The sequence below is a fragment of the Carassius auratus genome, chromosome 20, assembly GCF_003368295.1.
Source record: "Carassius auratus strain Wakin chromosome 20, ASM336829v1, whole genome shotgun sequence".
In the NCBI taxonomy this organism is placed as follows: Eukaryota; Metazoa; Chordata; class Actinopteri; order Cypriniformes; family Cyprinidae; genus Carassius; species Carassius auratus.
In genome coordinates this window covers 3917176-3931143 of record NC_039262.1, presented here as the reverse complement: position 1 = coordinate 3931143, position 13968 = coordinate 3917176, and the positions used below count along the sequence as shown (strand labels likewise).

The following is a 13968-nucleotide window of genomic DNA, read 5'->3' as shown; positions in this document are numbered from 1 at the left end:
AATATGAGATCTTCTTCAAGCAACCTTTTATTTACTTAATCATTCAAAAGTTTGAGGTCCATACGTTTTTGGATGTTTTTGAAAAATGACACCAGGGCTGATTTTTATTTCATTAAGAATACGGTAAAAACAGCTGAATTGTGAAATACCACTACACTTGTGTTTTGTGAGTGTATTGTATAATGTAATTTATTCCTGTGATGCAAACCTGTATTTTCAGCATCATTACTTCATATTCGTTGATTCTTCCTAATTTAACCATTTATTACTGCAGTATGTCGTCTTTCAAACACATAAAAATGCATAAATTCATGTTATTTCTTAGTCCCACACTCTCTGTTTGTCAGCTGAACTTCAGTGTGATAAAATCCTTCAGAAATCATTCTGATATGCTGATTTGCTGCTTTATTTTTATTCTTACTGACCCCAAACAATTGTATTTTGTTTTGTTTTTGACCCTGCTTATGCATGGCTGTACACCTTATTCACCTCACTCTTTCCCTGTGGATAAAACACTGAATGAAGTAGATGATCTAATGCATCAAGCTTCTCATGAAAGCCTTTCTGACATCAGATGGGATTGTTACAATCTCCAAAGGGCTGACTGTGTCCCTCTCTGTCCCTCTGTCTCTGTTTCTCTGTCTGGGTTTCTTTCTTGTCTCTTTGAAACCCTGCTTGCATTCAGTGAATGTCATTTAATAATGAAATCAGTTCTCACTGGAGAATATGAATTTGCGTAAAACCTGAAAGCTTGCATTGGAAGCAAGCATTGCAACCTGGTGAAGGAATTGTTGGGAAACAGTCTTCTGATGTTTTATATATAATTGTATAAATTTTTTTTATTTTTACATGCTATATTAGGATAAAATCATTTAATCTAAAACACAGCCTTGATTTTAATAACATGTGTAGTTTCTCTTCTTAATCTTTCTGTTTTATATATTTGTTTTATTTTATTATATTTCATTGTATTGTATGTGCACATGCACATGCAAATTCATTTAATCTAAAATGCAGTCATAATTTTAATTGCATATCTCATTTGTCATATTCGTGTGTGTTTATTTATTTTTTTCTCTTCTTTTTTCTAGATTTCTAGATTTTTTATTTTATTTACACATGCAACATTGGTACAAATTTATTTAATCTAAAATGCTGCTTTAATTGTCATTGTGTACAGTATGTAACTTCTCTTCTTGATTTTACTGATCTATTGATCTAAATGCAGTGGTCCGAATGTCATTTGTTGCTCAGAACCCGCAGGACTGCAGTAAAGCTCGTAAGCTGGTGTGTAACATCAATAAAGGCTGTGGATACGGCTGTCAGCTCCATCACGTGGTTTACTGCTTCATGATCGCTTACGGCACGCAGAGAGTCCTGATCCTCGAGTCCCACAACTGGCGTTACGCTCCTAAAGGCTGGGAGACGGTCTTCCGGGCCGTCAGCGACACCTGCACGGATCGATCCGGAGCCTCGAGCGGACACTGGTCAGGTGAGCGTCAGTCCTGCTGTAGCTGTTCACAGGGAGCAGATCTGAAAGTCAAAATGTGTCTTTCTGACTTCTTTCTTTCTTTCTTTTGTCATTGTTTTACTGTCATTGATATTAAACTATTATTTTAATTAACTATTATAGTCACTATCATGAATACAGTACTAAATTGTTATTTTTTGTTAATATTTTAAATATATTTTATTTTTATATTTTCTTTTTTCACTTAAAGTATTAGTAATTTTCTTATATTTTTACATTATTATTTTATTTATTTATTTTAATTATTATTTATGTTTTTATATTTTTTATTATTAATTTGTTTATTTAGGTGTAGATTTATTTTTATTTTTTTTAGTACTTACACTTAATTAAATGAAAAAGGGATTGTGATTAGCCTTGACAGCTAGCTGTTATTTATTTAGTTTTATTTAATTTTCTGATATGGTGAAGGTGGCTATTACCACTGCTTTACATTAGTCTCGTTCAAAGTTATAGTGTTTTTAATGTTAGTTTCAATGTTTCTAATTTAATAAAAAACAATGATAATAATCAAATGACTTAAAAATGTAAACTACCATTCAAAGGTATTTTTTGCTTTCCAATGCTGCATTTATTTGACTAAAAGTACAGTAAAACGAGTAATATTTTGGAATATTATTGCAATTTAAAATAGCTCTTTCTAGTATATTATAAAAGGTAATATATTCCTGTGATCAAATCTGATTTTTCTGCATTATTACTTCAGTGTCACATGAGCCTTCAGAAATCTAATATGTTGATTTGCACTCAAGAAACATTTCTGATTGTTCTCCTGCTTCATATTTTTGTGTAAACCACATTTTTTCAGGATTCTTTGATGAATAGAAAGTTCAAACGGACAACGTTTATGTGAAATAGAAATCTTATGTAACATTCAAAATGTAGATAATGTCATTTCTGGTTAACGTAATGCATCCTTGTAGCATAAATACATTATTTATTTCAAATAATCTTGTTCAAGTAATATTTTGGATAGTAGTGCATTTCATTTTTAATTTGCTTTAAATGTATAATGTAAAGAACAATATAGAAACCATTTTTCTTGAACTTCCTGCAAAACCAACATAACATTAGACTTTTTTTAGATAGTTTAGTTTTGCAGTAACATCTAAATGTATTAATTAAAATACATGTTTATCTGTGTACTCTGATTGCATTGATTTAATTGTTTTTCGCTTTCCTTCTAATTCATTTTAATGTGTTTTTAACTGAACACAACTCTCATTTCAGTCCTTTTATCTTCTGAACTGATTTTAATCTTTATTCCTTTTATGCTAGTTAAGCACCACTGTGTACGAAATGCACTGTAAGTTAGCTCAGGACTGTATTTTTAATTTATGCGTCAGCATTTTCTACTGTAAAACTGTTGTGTGAACTAAAGTCCACTCCTCTAATGTTCTTAATGCTAAATAGACAATTTGTGAAGCTCTAGTACAAGACGGTTATTTAAGCATAATAAGGACTTGTGAAACTTTCCTCTCTTCTTTGTGTAATTATTACAGCTGAGAATCTGTTGAAGGAATAGATTATCTGAGGATTCTCGTCAAAACCCATTCCAGCAGCCAGAAGCATGAAGAAGAGCTGAGAGTGCTCTTACATAAGCTCAGTAACGGCTTGGGAGATTTTCTTCAATATTTCATGCTTTAGCTAATTAACATTTGAAGCATACTCCGATCACATGTGCACTTGCTGGTGGAAAGGCCATAAAGCCGCCGCTGTTGTTGTGTGGTAATTGTTAGGGAGAGTTTTAATGAGCTGCTTGTCAGTTGGTTTGCGGTCAGGAACGTTTTGCTGCTTTAACGCTCATAATTAGCAGACATAACTTGTTTTTTAACAAACGATTAAAACAAAGCCTCTGTTTCTATGCAACACTTTCAGACTCGGTTAATTTGTGGTTTGTGTGTTTCTAAACTCAGTTCAAGTTCTTGTAGGTTAATCAGAAACGTTTCATTTCTCTAATAAAGGTGTGACAGAAAAATTGTGAGAGGAAAGTTCAGCCAAAAATTAACTTGGTCTCTTTATTTACTCAATATCTTGTTGTTTCAAACTTTATGTATTCTGCATAACACAAAAAGAGATGTTTAACAGCTTTCACACTGCTATTTTCTTTAAAAAAGTAAAGGGAATGTGGACCAATTCTCCAAAAATTACAAAAAGCATCATAAAAGTGTCATAGAAGTGCATAAAAGTGTACGTAAAAACAGAGAAACAAATAGAGACATAATTAGCATAGCTGATGTTCCGACCAAGCAGAATGTATTTGTTTATCCCAAGCTAAAGAATAATATTAATGTGCATGTGATCAGATATAACTGCAGTACAAGATTATGAGATGCATTATTTGAATGCTTGGCCAAAGAGATGTGTTTTTAATCTACATTAGCAGAGAGAGTGCGTCTGAACCCTGAATATTATCAGGAAGGCTATTCCAGAGTTTGGGAGCCAAATGTGAGAAAGCTCTACCTCCTTTAGTGGACTTTGCTATCCTAGGAACAACCAAAAGTCCAGCGTTTTGTGACCTTAGGGTGCGTGATGGGTTGTAACGTGGTAGAAGGCTAGTTAGGTACGCAGGAGCTAAACCATTTAGGGCCTTATAGGTAAGTAATGATAATTTGTAACTGATACAGAACTTAATAGGTAGCCAGTGCAGAGACTGTAAAATTGGGGTAATATGATCATATTTTCTTGGCCTGGGAAGGACTCTAGCTGCTGCATTTTGGACGACCTGTAGCTTGTTTATTGACGAAGCAGGACAACCACCTAGAAGTGCATTACAATAGACTAGTCTAGAGGTCATGAATGCATGAACTAGCTTTTCTGCATCAGAAACAGGAAACTAGACGGAAGAATGCTGTTTTTGTAACATGGGAAATATAATTTTCAAAAGAGAAGTTGCTGTCTAATATAACACCCAGATTTTTGACTGTAGATGAAGTAACAGTACATCCGTCTAGTTGCAAATTTACATCTACAAGATTCTGTGAACTGTTTTTTGTTCCAATTAGTAATGTCTCTGTCTTGTCCGAATTTAAGAGGAGGAAATTATTGGTCATCCGATCTTTTATATTTTTAACACACTCTATTAGCTTAGATAGTTTAGAAGTTTCATCTGGTCTCTTTGAGATATATAGCTGAGTATCATCAGCATAACAGTGGAAACTAATCCCACGTTTTCTATTAATATTACCAAGGTGCAACATTTATATAATGTAAACTAGCAGAGGACCTAGGACAGATCCTTGTGGCACTCCATACTTTACTGGTGATAAATGAGATGACTCCCCATTTAAATAAACAAAGTGGCAGTGATCAGATAGGTAGGATCTAAAACATCTTAGAGCCAGCTCTTGAATACCTGTATAGTTTTGTAATCGATCTATGATTATGTCATGATCTATGGTGTCAAGCGCGGCACTAAGATCAAGTAAAACTAGAAATGAGATGCAGCCTTGATCTGACGCAAGATGCAAGTCATTTATAAATTTAACAAGCACAGTTTCTGTGCTATGGTGGGAGAAATTCTTCATAAAGATAATTTTTTTTGCAGGAAGGAGCACAATTGAGCAGACACAAAGTTTCTAATATTTTAGACATAAACAGAAGATTTGTAATTTGCCAGTTCACTAGGATCTAGTTGTGGTTTCTTAATAATAGGTATAATAACCACCAGCTCTAATGGTTTTTGGATGTGACCTAATGATAACGACGAGTTAATAATGTTGAGAGAACTTGAGAGTCTTTCAGTAATTCAGTGGGTACAGGATCTGATAAACATGTTGTTTGATTTAGATGCAGTGATAAATTTATTAAGCTCTTCCTGTCCTATGGTTGTAAAGCACTGCAGTTTTTCTTTGGGTGCGATAAATAAAGTTGAATTTGTTATTGTATTTCTGATAGTATCTATTTTATCAGTGAAACAATTCATAAAGTCATTACTAGTAAACTGTGAGGGAATATGTAGATTAGGTGGCTCTGGTTATTTATTCATCTAGCCACCGTGCTAAATACAAACCTTGGATTGTTTGGTTATTTATCAGTTTTTAGAGCCAAAGAAAACTTTTTCATTTCCGCTAGATGCCAAAGTAACATTTCTCATTTTAATTAGTAACTAAAAACCACAGAAAGACACAACAAATTTACTAAAACTAATTTTAACTTAAATGAAAAAAGAAAATATAGAAATAAAAATATAGTGTTGTGTTTTTGTAAGCTCTCTGTTGATCTGCAGAATAAACATCCGCAGCTCCTGCTGCTCCACTTCTTTCTCTTGGCCTGTGTGTTTTTATCCCTCTGTGTTTCTCTGGAGGGTGTTTGTGAAAGGACTGCGGGTAAGTGACCTGTTTAATCTGACTTGTCCAGACTTCTGCCCCGAGACCAGAGCCAGTCATTCCAGCACCAGGGAGAGCTGGATTGTTTTGTGTGCGAGTGCAGAAACAGGTCACCTTGGCACACAAAACCCAGCGACTTTTGAAGAAACTCGCCCACGGAGCACTTTGGGAATGTCTTCAGATCAAACTCTCTCTGGTTTCCTCTTGTGCTCTCATCCTTCCTCTGCCCAGTGTAATGCAAATGGCACCATTACATCTAATCGGGATTTTTTTTCTCAGGGGGGACTTTACTGTCACACATAAAGCATGCCACACTTTAACGCAGTTAAGTGCTATACGAGACATCTGCATCAAACTTTTATGAGAAACCTGTAGCATGCAGGTCAAGCTTTTATTTATGGTTAATGCATGAGAATCCACTGAGATGCAGTAAACTCATCTGAGAAATAAAATCTTTAATACAAATATTTAAACAATCAAAGCAAGATATGTTTACTTGATAAGCAAAATAACTTGAGATATTGCTGCTAAATTACTAAGATTAGTCTTCTTTCTGAAGCATTTATCAAAAATAAAGTGAGTTTATTGTTAAACAAAGAAAAAAATTAAAATAAATAAATAAACTTTTCTGACCCCTTTAGCAGGTATTTTAATCATATTATATTCAATTATATTATATGATATAATTATAATCAAAAATTTGTAATTTTGTATTGCCTTCCAGTAAAAATATCTTAAATTCCTATATTCCATATACTTTAAATAAATAATATAAAATTACTTTTTTTTCTTCTTTTTTTTATGTGCAATAATTAAATGAATTTATGTTTCAAAAAGAAAAAAAATGTGTGGTAAAATTAAATAACAAAAATAAATAAATGAAATGAAATACAAAAAGGCAGAATTTGGTGGTAAATCAGGATTAGTTTTTCTCACCCACTGACAAATAGTTTTTCTAGTTTTAAGCAAAATGGCTTAATTTTTATATCTTTTAAAGAAAAGATAACTTAATATTTAAGTATTTAAGTTAAATATTTGTACAGAAAAAAAAGAGAGATTTACTGAATATGTATGATATTTTTCGGATTCTTCTGGCAGGTTTTTTCTTCATTTTTTTTTATTATTTCTTCTTTAATATCTTAACATTCTTAAAGATACTTTTACTTAAGAAATAAAATGACTGTTATGTCTTCTTACGTCTTGTTTTCTGAAAAATTAAACAAAGATTTAATGGTTTTATGCTTAAAACGAGAAAAATATCTGTCAGTGTGGTTAAAACCAAATAAATAAATAAATATATATCAAAATTAAGTGAGTTTATATTTAAAACAAGAAGAAAAATAAATATCTTCCAATAAAAGGGATTCATGTTTTAAGCAAAATCTTGCTTGGGCTTGATTAAATGAATGTTGATTTAAGAATATTTAGATATTTGTACTGGAAAACAAGACAAAAATATTGAATAAGAAGATAATTTTGTGCAGTGAACTGTTTAAAATTGTAATAAAATGCTTCAGGTTTTTACATTCGTCTACCATAAACAGCTTCTAGCTAATAGTAGCAGTCACTAGCTAATAAACTATATCTCAAAATGAAGATTTCAGCACAAAAGCATGTTTGTGGCTGTATATTTCATCATTTAGCAGCAGGTGCGGCGGTGTTGGTGTTGTTATGAGCACACAGGTGCATGCAGACAGATGCTGATAAGAGTGAGCTATTGTCTTCAGGTGCGGCCACTGCCTTCTTGTTAAAAAACATGAGTTTTCTCATGCAAATTGGACATTTTCTTTGTTTTTACCTTGGCTAGATGCATTGCGAATTGGTTGTGCTTTAAACAATGGCTTGTCGTTTGTATCAAACATTTGCATGCGTCTTGAAATGGTGATAAATGGGTTGAGTGAGCAGTGCCAGGTTGAGCTACTTGATGCAAATGCTGCAGCTCTAATCCAAATTCTGTTGAGCTTTCTACCTTGAAAGCATCGTTGGCAATGCAGCGCTCCACATAGCAGGCTGCTAAATGCTTTGTTTTGGCCATTCTGGCAACGCTGCATGTATCTGCAATCCCCGAATGCATTGTGATTAGCTCAGTATATTATTCAACAAAAGATTGATACTGTACACAGGAATGTTTCTTCCAATTAAAAATAAACAGTTTCACCCCGTATTTATCATTTCACCCTGTGTTCTAGTATTATTTCACCTGTTATTTTATTGCTAGTAAAATTAAAATGATCCCATCATTTATGGAAGCCTGTTTCTGACATTCTCAGTCTATATCTCACAATTCTGACAAATGTCTTTTGTTTTTCTTGCAATTCTGAGCAGTTAAAAAAAATGTATGCAATGATTTGCATTGAATTTTTTCAAATGTGACAGTAAAGACATTCATAATAATTGACCTCCAATAATAAGTGTTGATAATTGAGCAGCAAATCAGCATATTAGACTGATTTCCGAGGGAAAAACTTTATAAAACCTTGATCACTCTTGAGCTTTGACCGTCACTGTATGTATTTGTGTGTTGGTTAGGATGCTAGAAGCTCTCTAACAGTAGTAAAGGTTTAAAACAATGTGTTGCTATGATGTGTTTCTCTACAGGTGAGGCTCACGACCGAGACGTTCAGGTGGTGGAGCTGCCCATCGTGGACAGTCTTCACCCCAGACCTCCGTACCTCCCGCTCGCTATCCCAGAAGACCTTGCTCCCCGACTGCAGCGCCTGCACGGTGACCCGTCCGTCTGGTGGGTGTCTCAGTTCGTCAAGTACCTGGTCCGTCCTCAGGCCTGGCTGGAGAAGGAGATCCAGGAGACCTGTGTCAAACTGGGCTTTAAACACCCCATCATCGGGTGGGTGTTTCTCTCGTCTTGTTTGTCTTCTCACATTTCTTTCCGTCTGTCTGTGCGTGCGTGTGTGTGTGTGTGTGTGTGTGTTATCTGTGCCCGTGGCGGATGTGTCTGGGTGGGTGTTTTGCTGATAAAACACTGTGAGATGAAGATGGCACACGATAACAAGAGTGAACATGACTCACAATCACAATGAAATTGAGAATAAATGAGAATTAAATGACTGCGGCCCCATAGGAAGCACCATTGTCTCTTGAAAGCACTGTGAAATGTAATAACCCCAAAATATAATAGAGTAAATCTATAGTGAAGCATAGAGATCAGCTGAAAAGAGAGAGATAGAAAGTGATTGATGTGTTTGGTGAATAAGTACTTGATTTCTGCAGTTTTTGCACCTCTTTCTGAAACATTGGATTTTGGATTGGTGTAAAAAAATAAGCTTGGGGAGGCCAACAAAAGTTTAATTTTCTATTTTGAAGCCTAAATACAATTTGCTAATACAAATATATATATTATTTTATGCATTTTAGCATCACTTTTCACTGTATGCTAAAGGGCAGCATGGACAAATAGTTTTTGGATCTTTTTATTCATTTATGTTTTTAATTCATGACAAGTCATGTTATGATTGAAAAATCTTAGAAAGCAAACCTTGGAAAATGCATGATGCAAAAGACAAGTGTTTATTCTGGTTACATGTTCATATGTGATTTGAATCGTTAAAAAATGCCTTTAATTTACATATTTTCATGGTTGAGACTGCATAAGTAGCTCAGACTGTAAAGTACAGCACTAGCAATGCCAAGCTCATGGGTTTGTTTCCCAGGGAATGCGTGAACTAATCAAATTCCCAACTTATGTTTGAGTTTGATAAGTATTTAAAGTAATTTAGCAAACCAAAAATGAATGCAAAAATTCACAAATCATTTTTATCAGTTTATTTAAGTACATAAATGTATAAATCAGTGCATTTGGCAGATGCGTTTTATCTAAAGTGACCTACATCACATTCAAGGTACACATTTCATCAGTTCATGCATTTCCTGGGAATTGAACCCTTGACTTTAGCATTGCTAGCATTGTGCTCTAATGTTTGTTCAATATAGGGTTTTCAGTGAGGCACCAAATGGATAATGCAAAGCAAGTTAAACTCTTTACACTGTCCTTCTCACTTTACTAAAACTCAACTGAGCTCAATCAACATAGTTACTACTAGCTACACTGAAGAAAACTTACTTATGACCATTCAGATAAAAAAAAATTAGTGGAAAATCCCAATGGTTTGTGTAAAATAAAGCCTATAAATCCACTGTTTTTCTTACAGTGTCCACGTCAGACGGACAGATAAAGTTGGGACGGAGGCTGCGTTTCACCCCATAGAGGAGTACATGGTCCATGTGGAGGAACAATACCAGTACATGGCTCAACGAGGCAGCGTGGATAAAAAACGAGTGTATTTGGCCACCGACGACCCCTCGCTGTTACAGGAGGCAAAAATCAAGTGAGTTATGAAGAGTCCTTAAGGACATGAAACAACAGATTTGAAAAATGACACAACAAACCGAAAAAAGTTCAGGGAAAGATGGGAGACAAACTACAGACTATAGTAGGTTTAGTTTTGATCTCAGTAAAGAACATCAAAGCTTTCCTCAATGCGTTCTACACTTCACTGCTGCTTTCAGCAAACTGAACAAATATATTAAAGCTTACACTACATTACACGAATACACAGATGTCCAATGAGAGCTAGATGTTAATGCACAGCAGTCATTATAATTTCATGAAAATGTAATTATAATTAGACATTTATTTTTAAGATTGTCATGAAAATTAATATGTATTTATAGTTTCCGATTTTTTTTTTTTTTTTCGTTTGGAATTTATTTGATTATAATCTTATATATATATAATTTAATCTTCCAGGTTAAAAATCCTCATTGTCAACATCAAAGACGCCATGAAGATTTTAAACTTGGAAGCCAAAAAAACTCAAAATTTATCAGTAGTCTCCTACCATTTAAAAAACAGATGCTAACAATGTCTTCTATGATGTGAAACTCTTTTATATATAAAATATTGAGATTTAAAATAGTATAAATGAAATCCAGTATTCTGTGTGTTCCAGGTATCCAGACTATGAGTTCATCAGTGATAACTCCATCTCTTGGTCAGCGAGTTTACATAACCGATACACGGAGAATTCACTCAGAGGCGTCATCCTGGACATCCACTTCCTGTCCCAGACTGACTTCCTGGTTTGCACCTTCTCCTCACAGGTACATCGATAATCATTTATTTTATCAATGACATTTAACACAATATGGATTAATTTGTTAACATTAAGTACACTAGTAAACATGAATGAACTGTAAACACTAATTCTACAGCATTTGTTAATCTAAATGTTAATATAATGGTTTTCTGACTTCTGTCAATAATTAATCTATTAAACATAAACGTAAGTACATAGTCATTAAAAATAATGAAGTGTTATTTCAGTATTACTGAGATAGTGTTTTATATTTTCCTCTTTTTTTGACATTTTGTTGTTTGTTTTTTTAGTTTTTGTTTATGGGTGTATGTGTGTCTAAATTCTTTATCATTTTTATTTTAGTTTTAGTTTGTTATTTCAGTACATCAAGTTACGTTAACTTAATTAAAATGAATAGAAATGTTTCCTTGGGAATTAGCTAAAATAAAAGAAAAAAATATATATACTTTGTTACATTGCAGTTAACTTTTTAGTTTGAAGTAATGCAATTGTATTATGGTTTTAATTTCGGTTTTAGTTAATTATAATAACCCTGCAATGAGGCAGAGAATGTGCTTTGTTATTAAAATAATGCCAAAATGCAATAATAGTTATAATGGTCTTTAAACAGGCCCCATGTTCATTAATAAAGGTTAATTTATAAACAGTATTTTTGTCATTTTTAAATCATAAGTTTGTGATCGCAGTAATGGTAGACAATTATTGTTACTAAAACAACAATATAATTAATAAATGCTGTAAAAAAATAGTTCATATTAATGGAGCCCTGCACATGACATGCATACAGAAAAATATGTATTGTGGTAATACAGTAAATCAATCATTTGTTCCCTTGTTTTAGTAAACCGTGGCTTCGTACTAATGCATTAACTAATGTTAACTTTATTGTAAAGAATTGCCATTTTACTTTAACACTTTTAGTTTTTCCCGCCCAACAGATTTCTGACTTTGTTCTTCTGGTTTTCTCAGGTGTGTCGTGTGGCGTATGAGATCATGCAGACTCTTCATCCGGACGCCTCGGCTTTCTTCCGCTCTTTGGACGATATCTACTATTTCGGTGGACAGAACGCACACAACCAAATCGCCATCTACCCGCACCAGGCGCGCACAGCAGAGGACATCCCACTGGAGCCTGGAGACGTCATCGGAGTGGCCGGAAACCACTGGGATGGCTACTCGAAAGGGGTCAACCGCAAACTGGGACGCACCGGCCTCTATCCGTCCTATAAAGTCAAGGAGAAGATCGAGACGGTGAAGTATCCCACTTACCCTGAAGCAGACAAGCTGCTGAGCTAATAGAACAACACATGAATAATTAACGCATGGACGTCTGAACTTGCCATGCACTGGATAACAGACACTCAAGAGATGTATGCGTGTGTGTATTTATAGGATGGACGCACCTTTTTGGTTTGCAAAAGGATCTCATAAACTGCTGTGGTCATCAAGAGCCTTTTAAACAGCACTCCGATCAGCAGAAACTAATGCTAAAAACATTTTTTTTTAATGTTTTAATGGTTTTTTTATATTCTATTGCCTTTTTAGTGACTTTCTCTGTCCTCAAACTGGAGTGAAACTCATAGAGAACACATTTCAGCAACAAAATCAACAGAAAAAGTAAGACATTATATTTTGCATTAGGAAAGCGAAGCCTATTTGAAAATTTTGCATTGACATTCATTTTCATGAAGTACAAAAAAAAGGTCTGGACAATAAAATAATATTTATTAATTTAAAGCAGGGGATAAAATCTAATGCAAATGTTTCAGCTTATTTTCATAAAAATTTAAAATTATTTTGTAATTTATTTATTTATAATTTTTTTATTATTGCATTTTGTTAGCGCTATAATATATGATCATATTAAGAAAAATATTATTTCAATTCTTAATTTTTTCCTTTTATTTAAAGGGGTCATGATGTTGCAAAAAAATAACATTAAATTGTGAATTTCGTGCACAGCAATGTGTTTATGCAGTTTAAGGTAAAAAAAAAAAAATACATACTATACATTGTTTCTCCTCTATGTCCCGCCTTTCTGAAACGTGTTGATTTTTACAAAGCTCATCGTTCTAAAAAAGCAAGGTGTGCTCTGATTGGCCAGCTATCCAGCGGATTTTGATTGGCTGAATGCCTCAAGCGTGAATAACTCTGGATATTGGTTTATTTCTCATCAGAAGGAGTGTCAGGCATGTTTATAAGCCAAATAGCTTAAGTAATTTGTGGATAAGTGCGTACTGGAGACGAAAACCATTTCAAACAATTCAGATCGATTTGGTGAACAAGAAAATCTGGTTAAATAGAAAGATTTGTTTGCGATCCATACATCACTAGAGGATACAAAATCAATAAAACCCATTACAAACTAGGCATTTGTTGCATCTAGTGAGGACATAATTATTGATTATAATGTTTTATACTGTCTTTTTACACATTTCATTGCATGTCGTGCCTCATAAACATAAACCATGTCTGCATAAAAAATGTACAGTACTTGCATGCTGTGAGTCAGAAGCACCACTGTCCTTGCAAAGTTTGAACTGCCCCTCTTTAAAGAACAGCCATTGTGCCACAGACACATTGCAAACAGTCCTCATCCTCCATAACATGTGCTTCACTCATCTGAATATTTGGGTTCACAAATCTTCTTCATGCACCAAGGTGCACCGAGGTTGTAACATTCCTAAGAGAAAGGAAAAATGGAAATCGCATCATATGACCCCTTTAAGCTGACTTAAATTTATTATAAAATCAGTAAAGCATTCTGAGACATTAATGCAAATGTATTTATTTATTTAGTATGTATTTATTATTCATTGTCTGTACATTTAAATGTGTAATTATGTTAATTTATTTATAGTTATATAATATAATTTTTGCCTGATGGTAGTATTCGTTATAATGCTTTTTTATTTTTTAAAAGATTAAATGTTCATGCACAATGCAGTAAAATAAATTGCTGAAAATATTTATGTATAAATAATGTCAAAACAAT

The 13968-nt window shown here is 33.7% G+C and overlaps 1 protein-coding gene across 2 annotated transcripts in view; it reads left to right on the top strand.

The window, feature by feature from the left end:
* Positions 1-12859, top strand: part of fut8b (fucosyltransferase 8b (alpha (1,6) fucosyltransferase)) — a 76595-nt gene extending 63736 nt beyond the window's left edge. For both annotated transcript variants that reach the window (XM_026290474.1, XM_026290473.1), the window contains exons 7-11: positions 1255-1492; positions 8458-8704; positions 10026-10202; positions 10827-10977; positions 11943-12859. In XM_026290474.1, the coding sequence (XP_026146259.1) occupies positions 1255-1492; positions 8458-8704; positions 10026-10202; positions 10827-10977; positions 11943-12269 (1140 nt within the window). In that variant the 3' untranslated portion in view covers positions 12270-12859. The remainder of the gene's footprint in view (positions 1-1254; positions 1493-8457; positions 8705-10025; positions 10203-10826; positions 10978-11942) is intronic.
* Positions 12860-13968: the final 1109 nt, after the last annotated feature.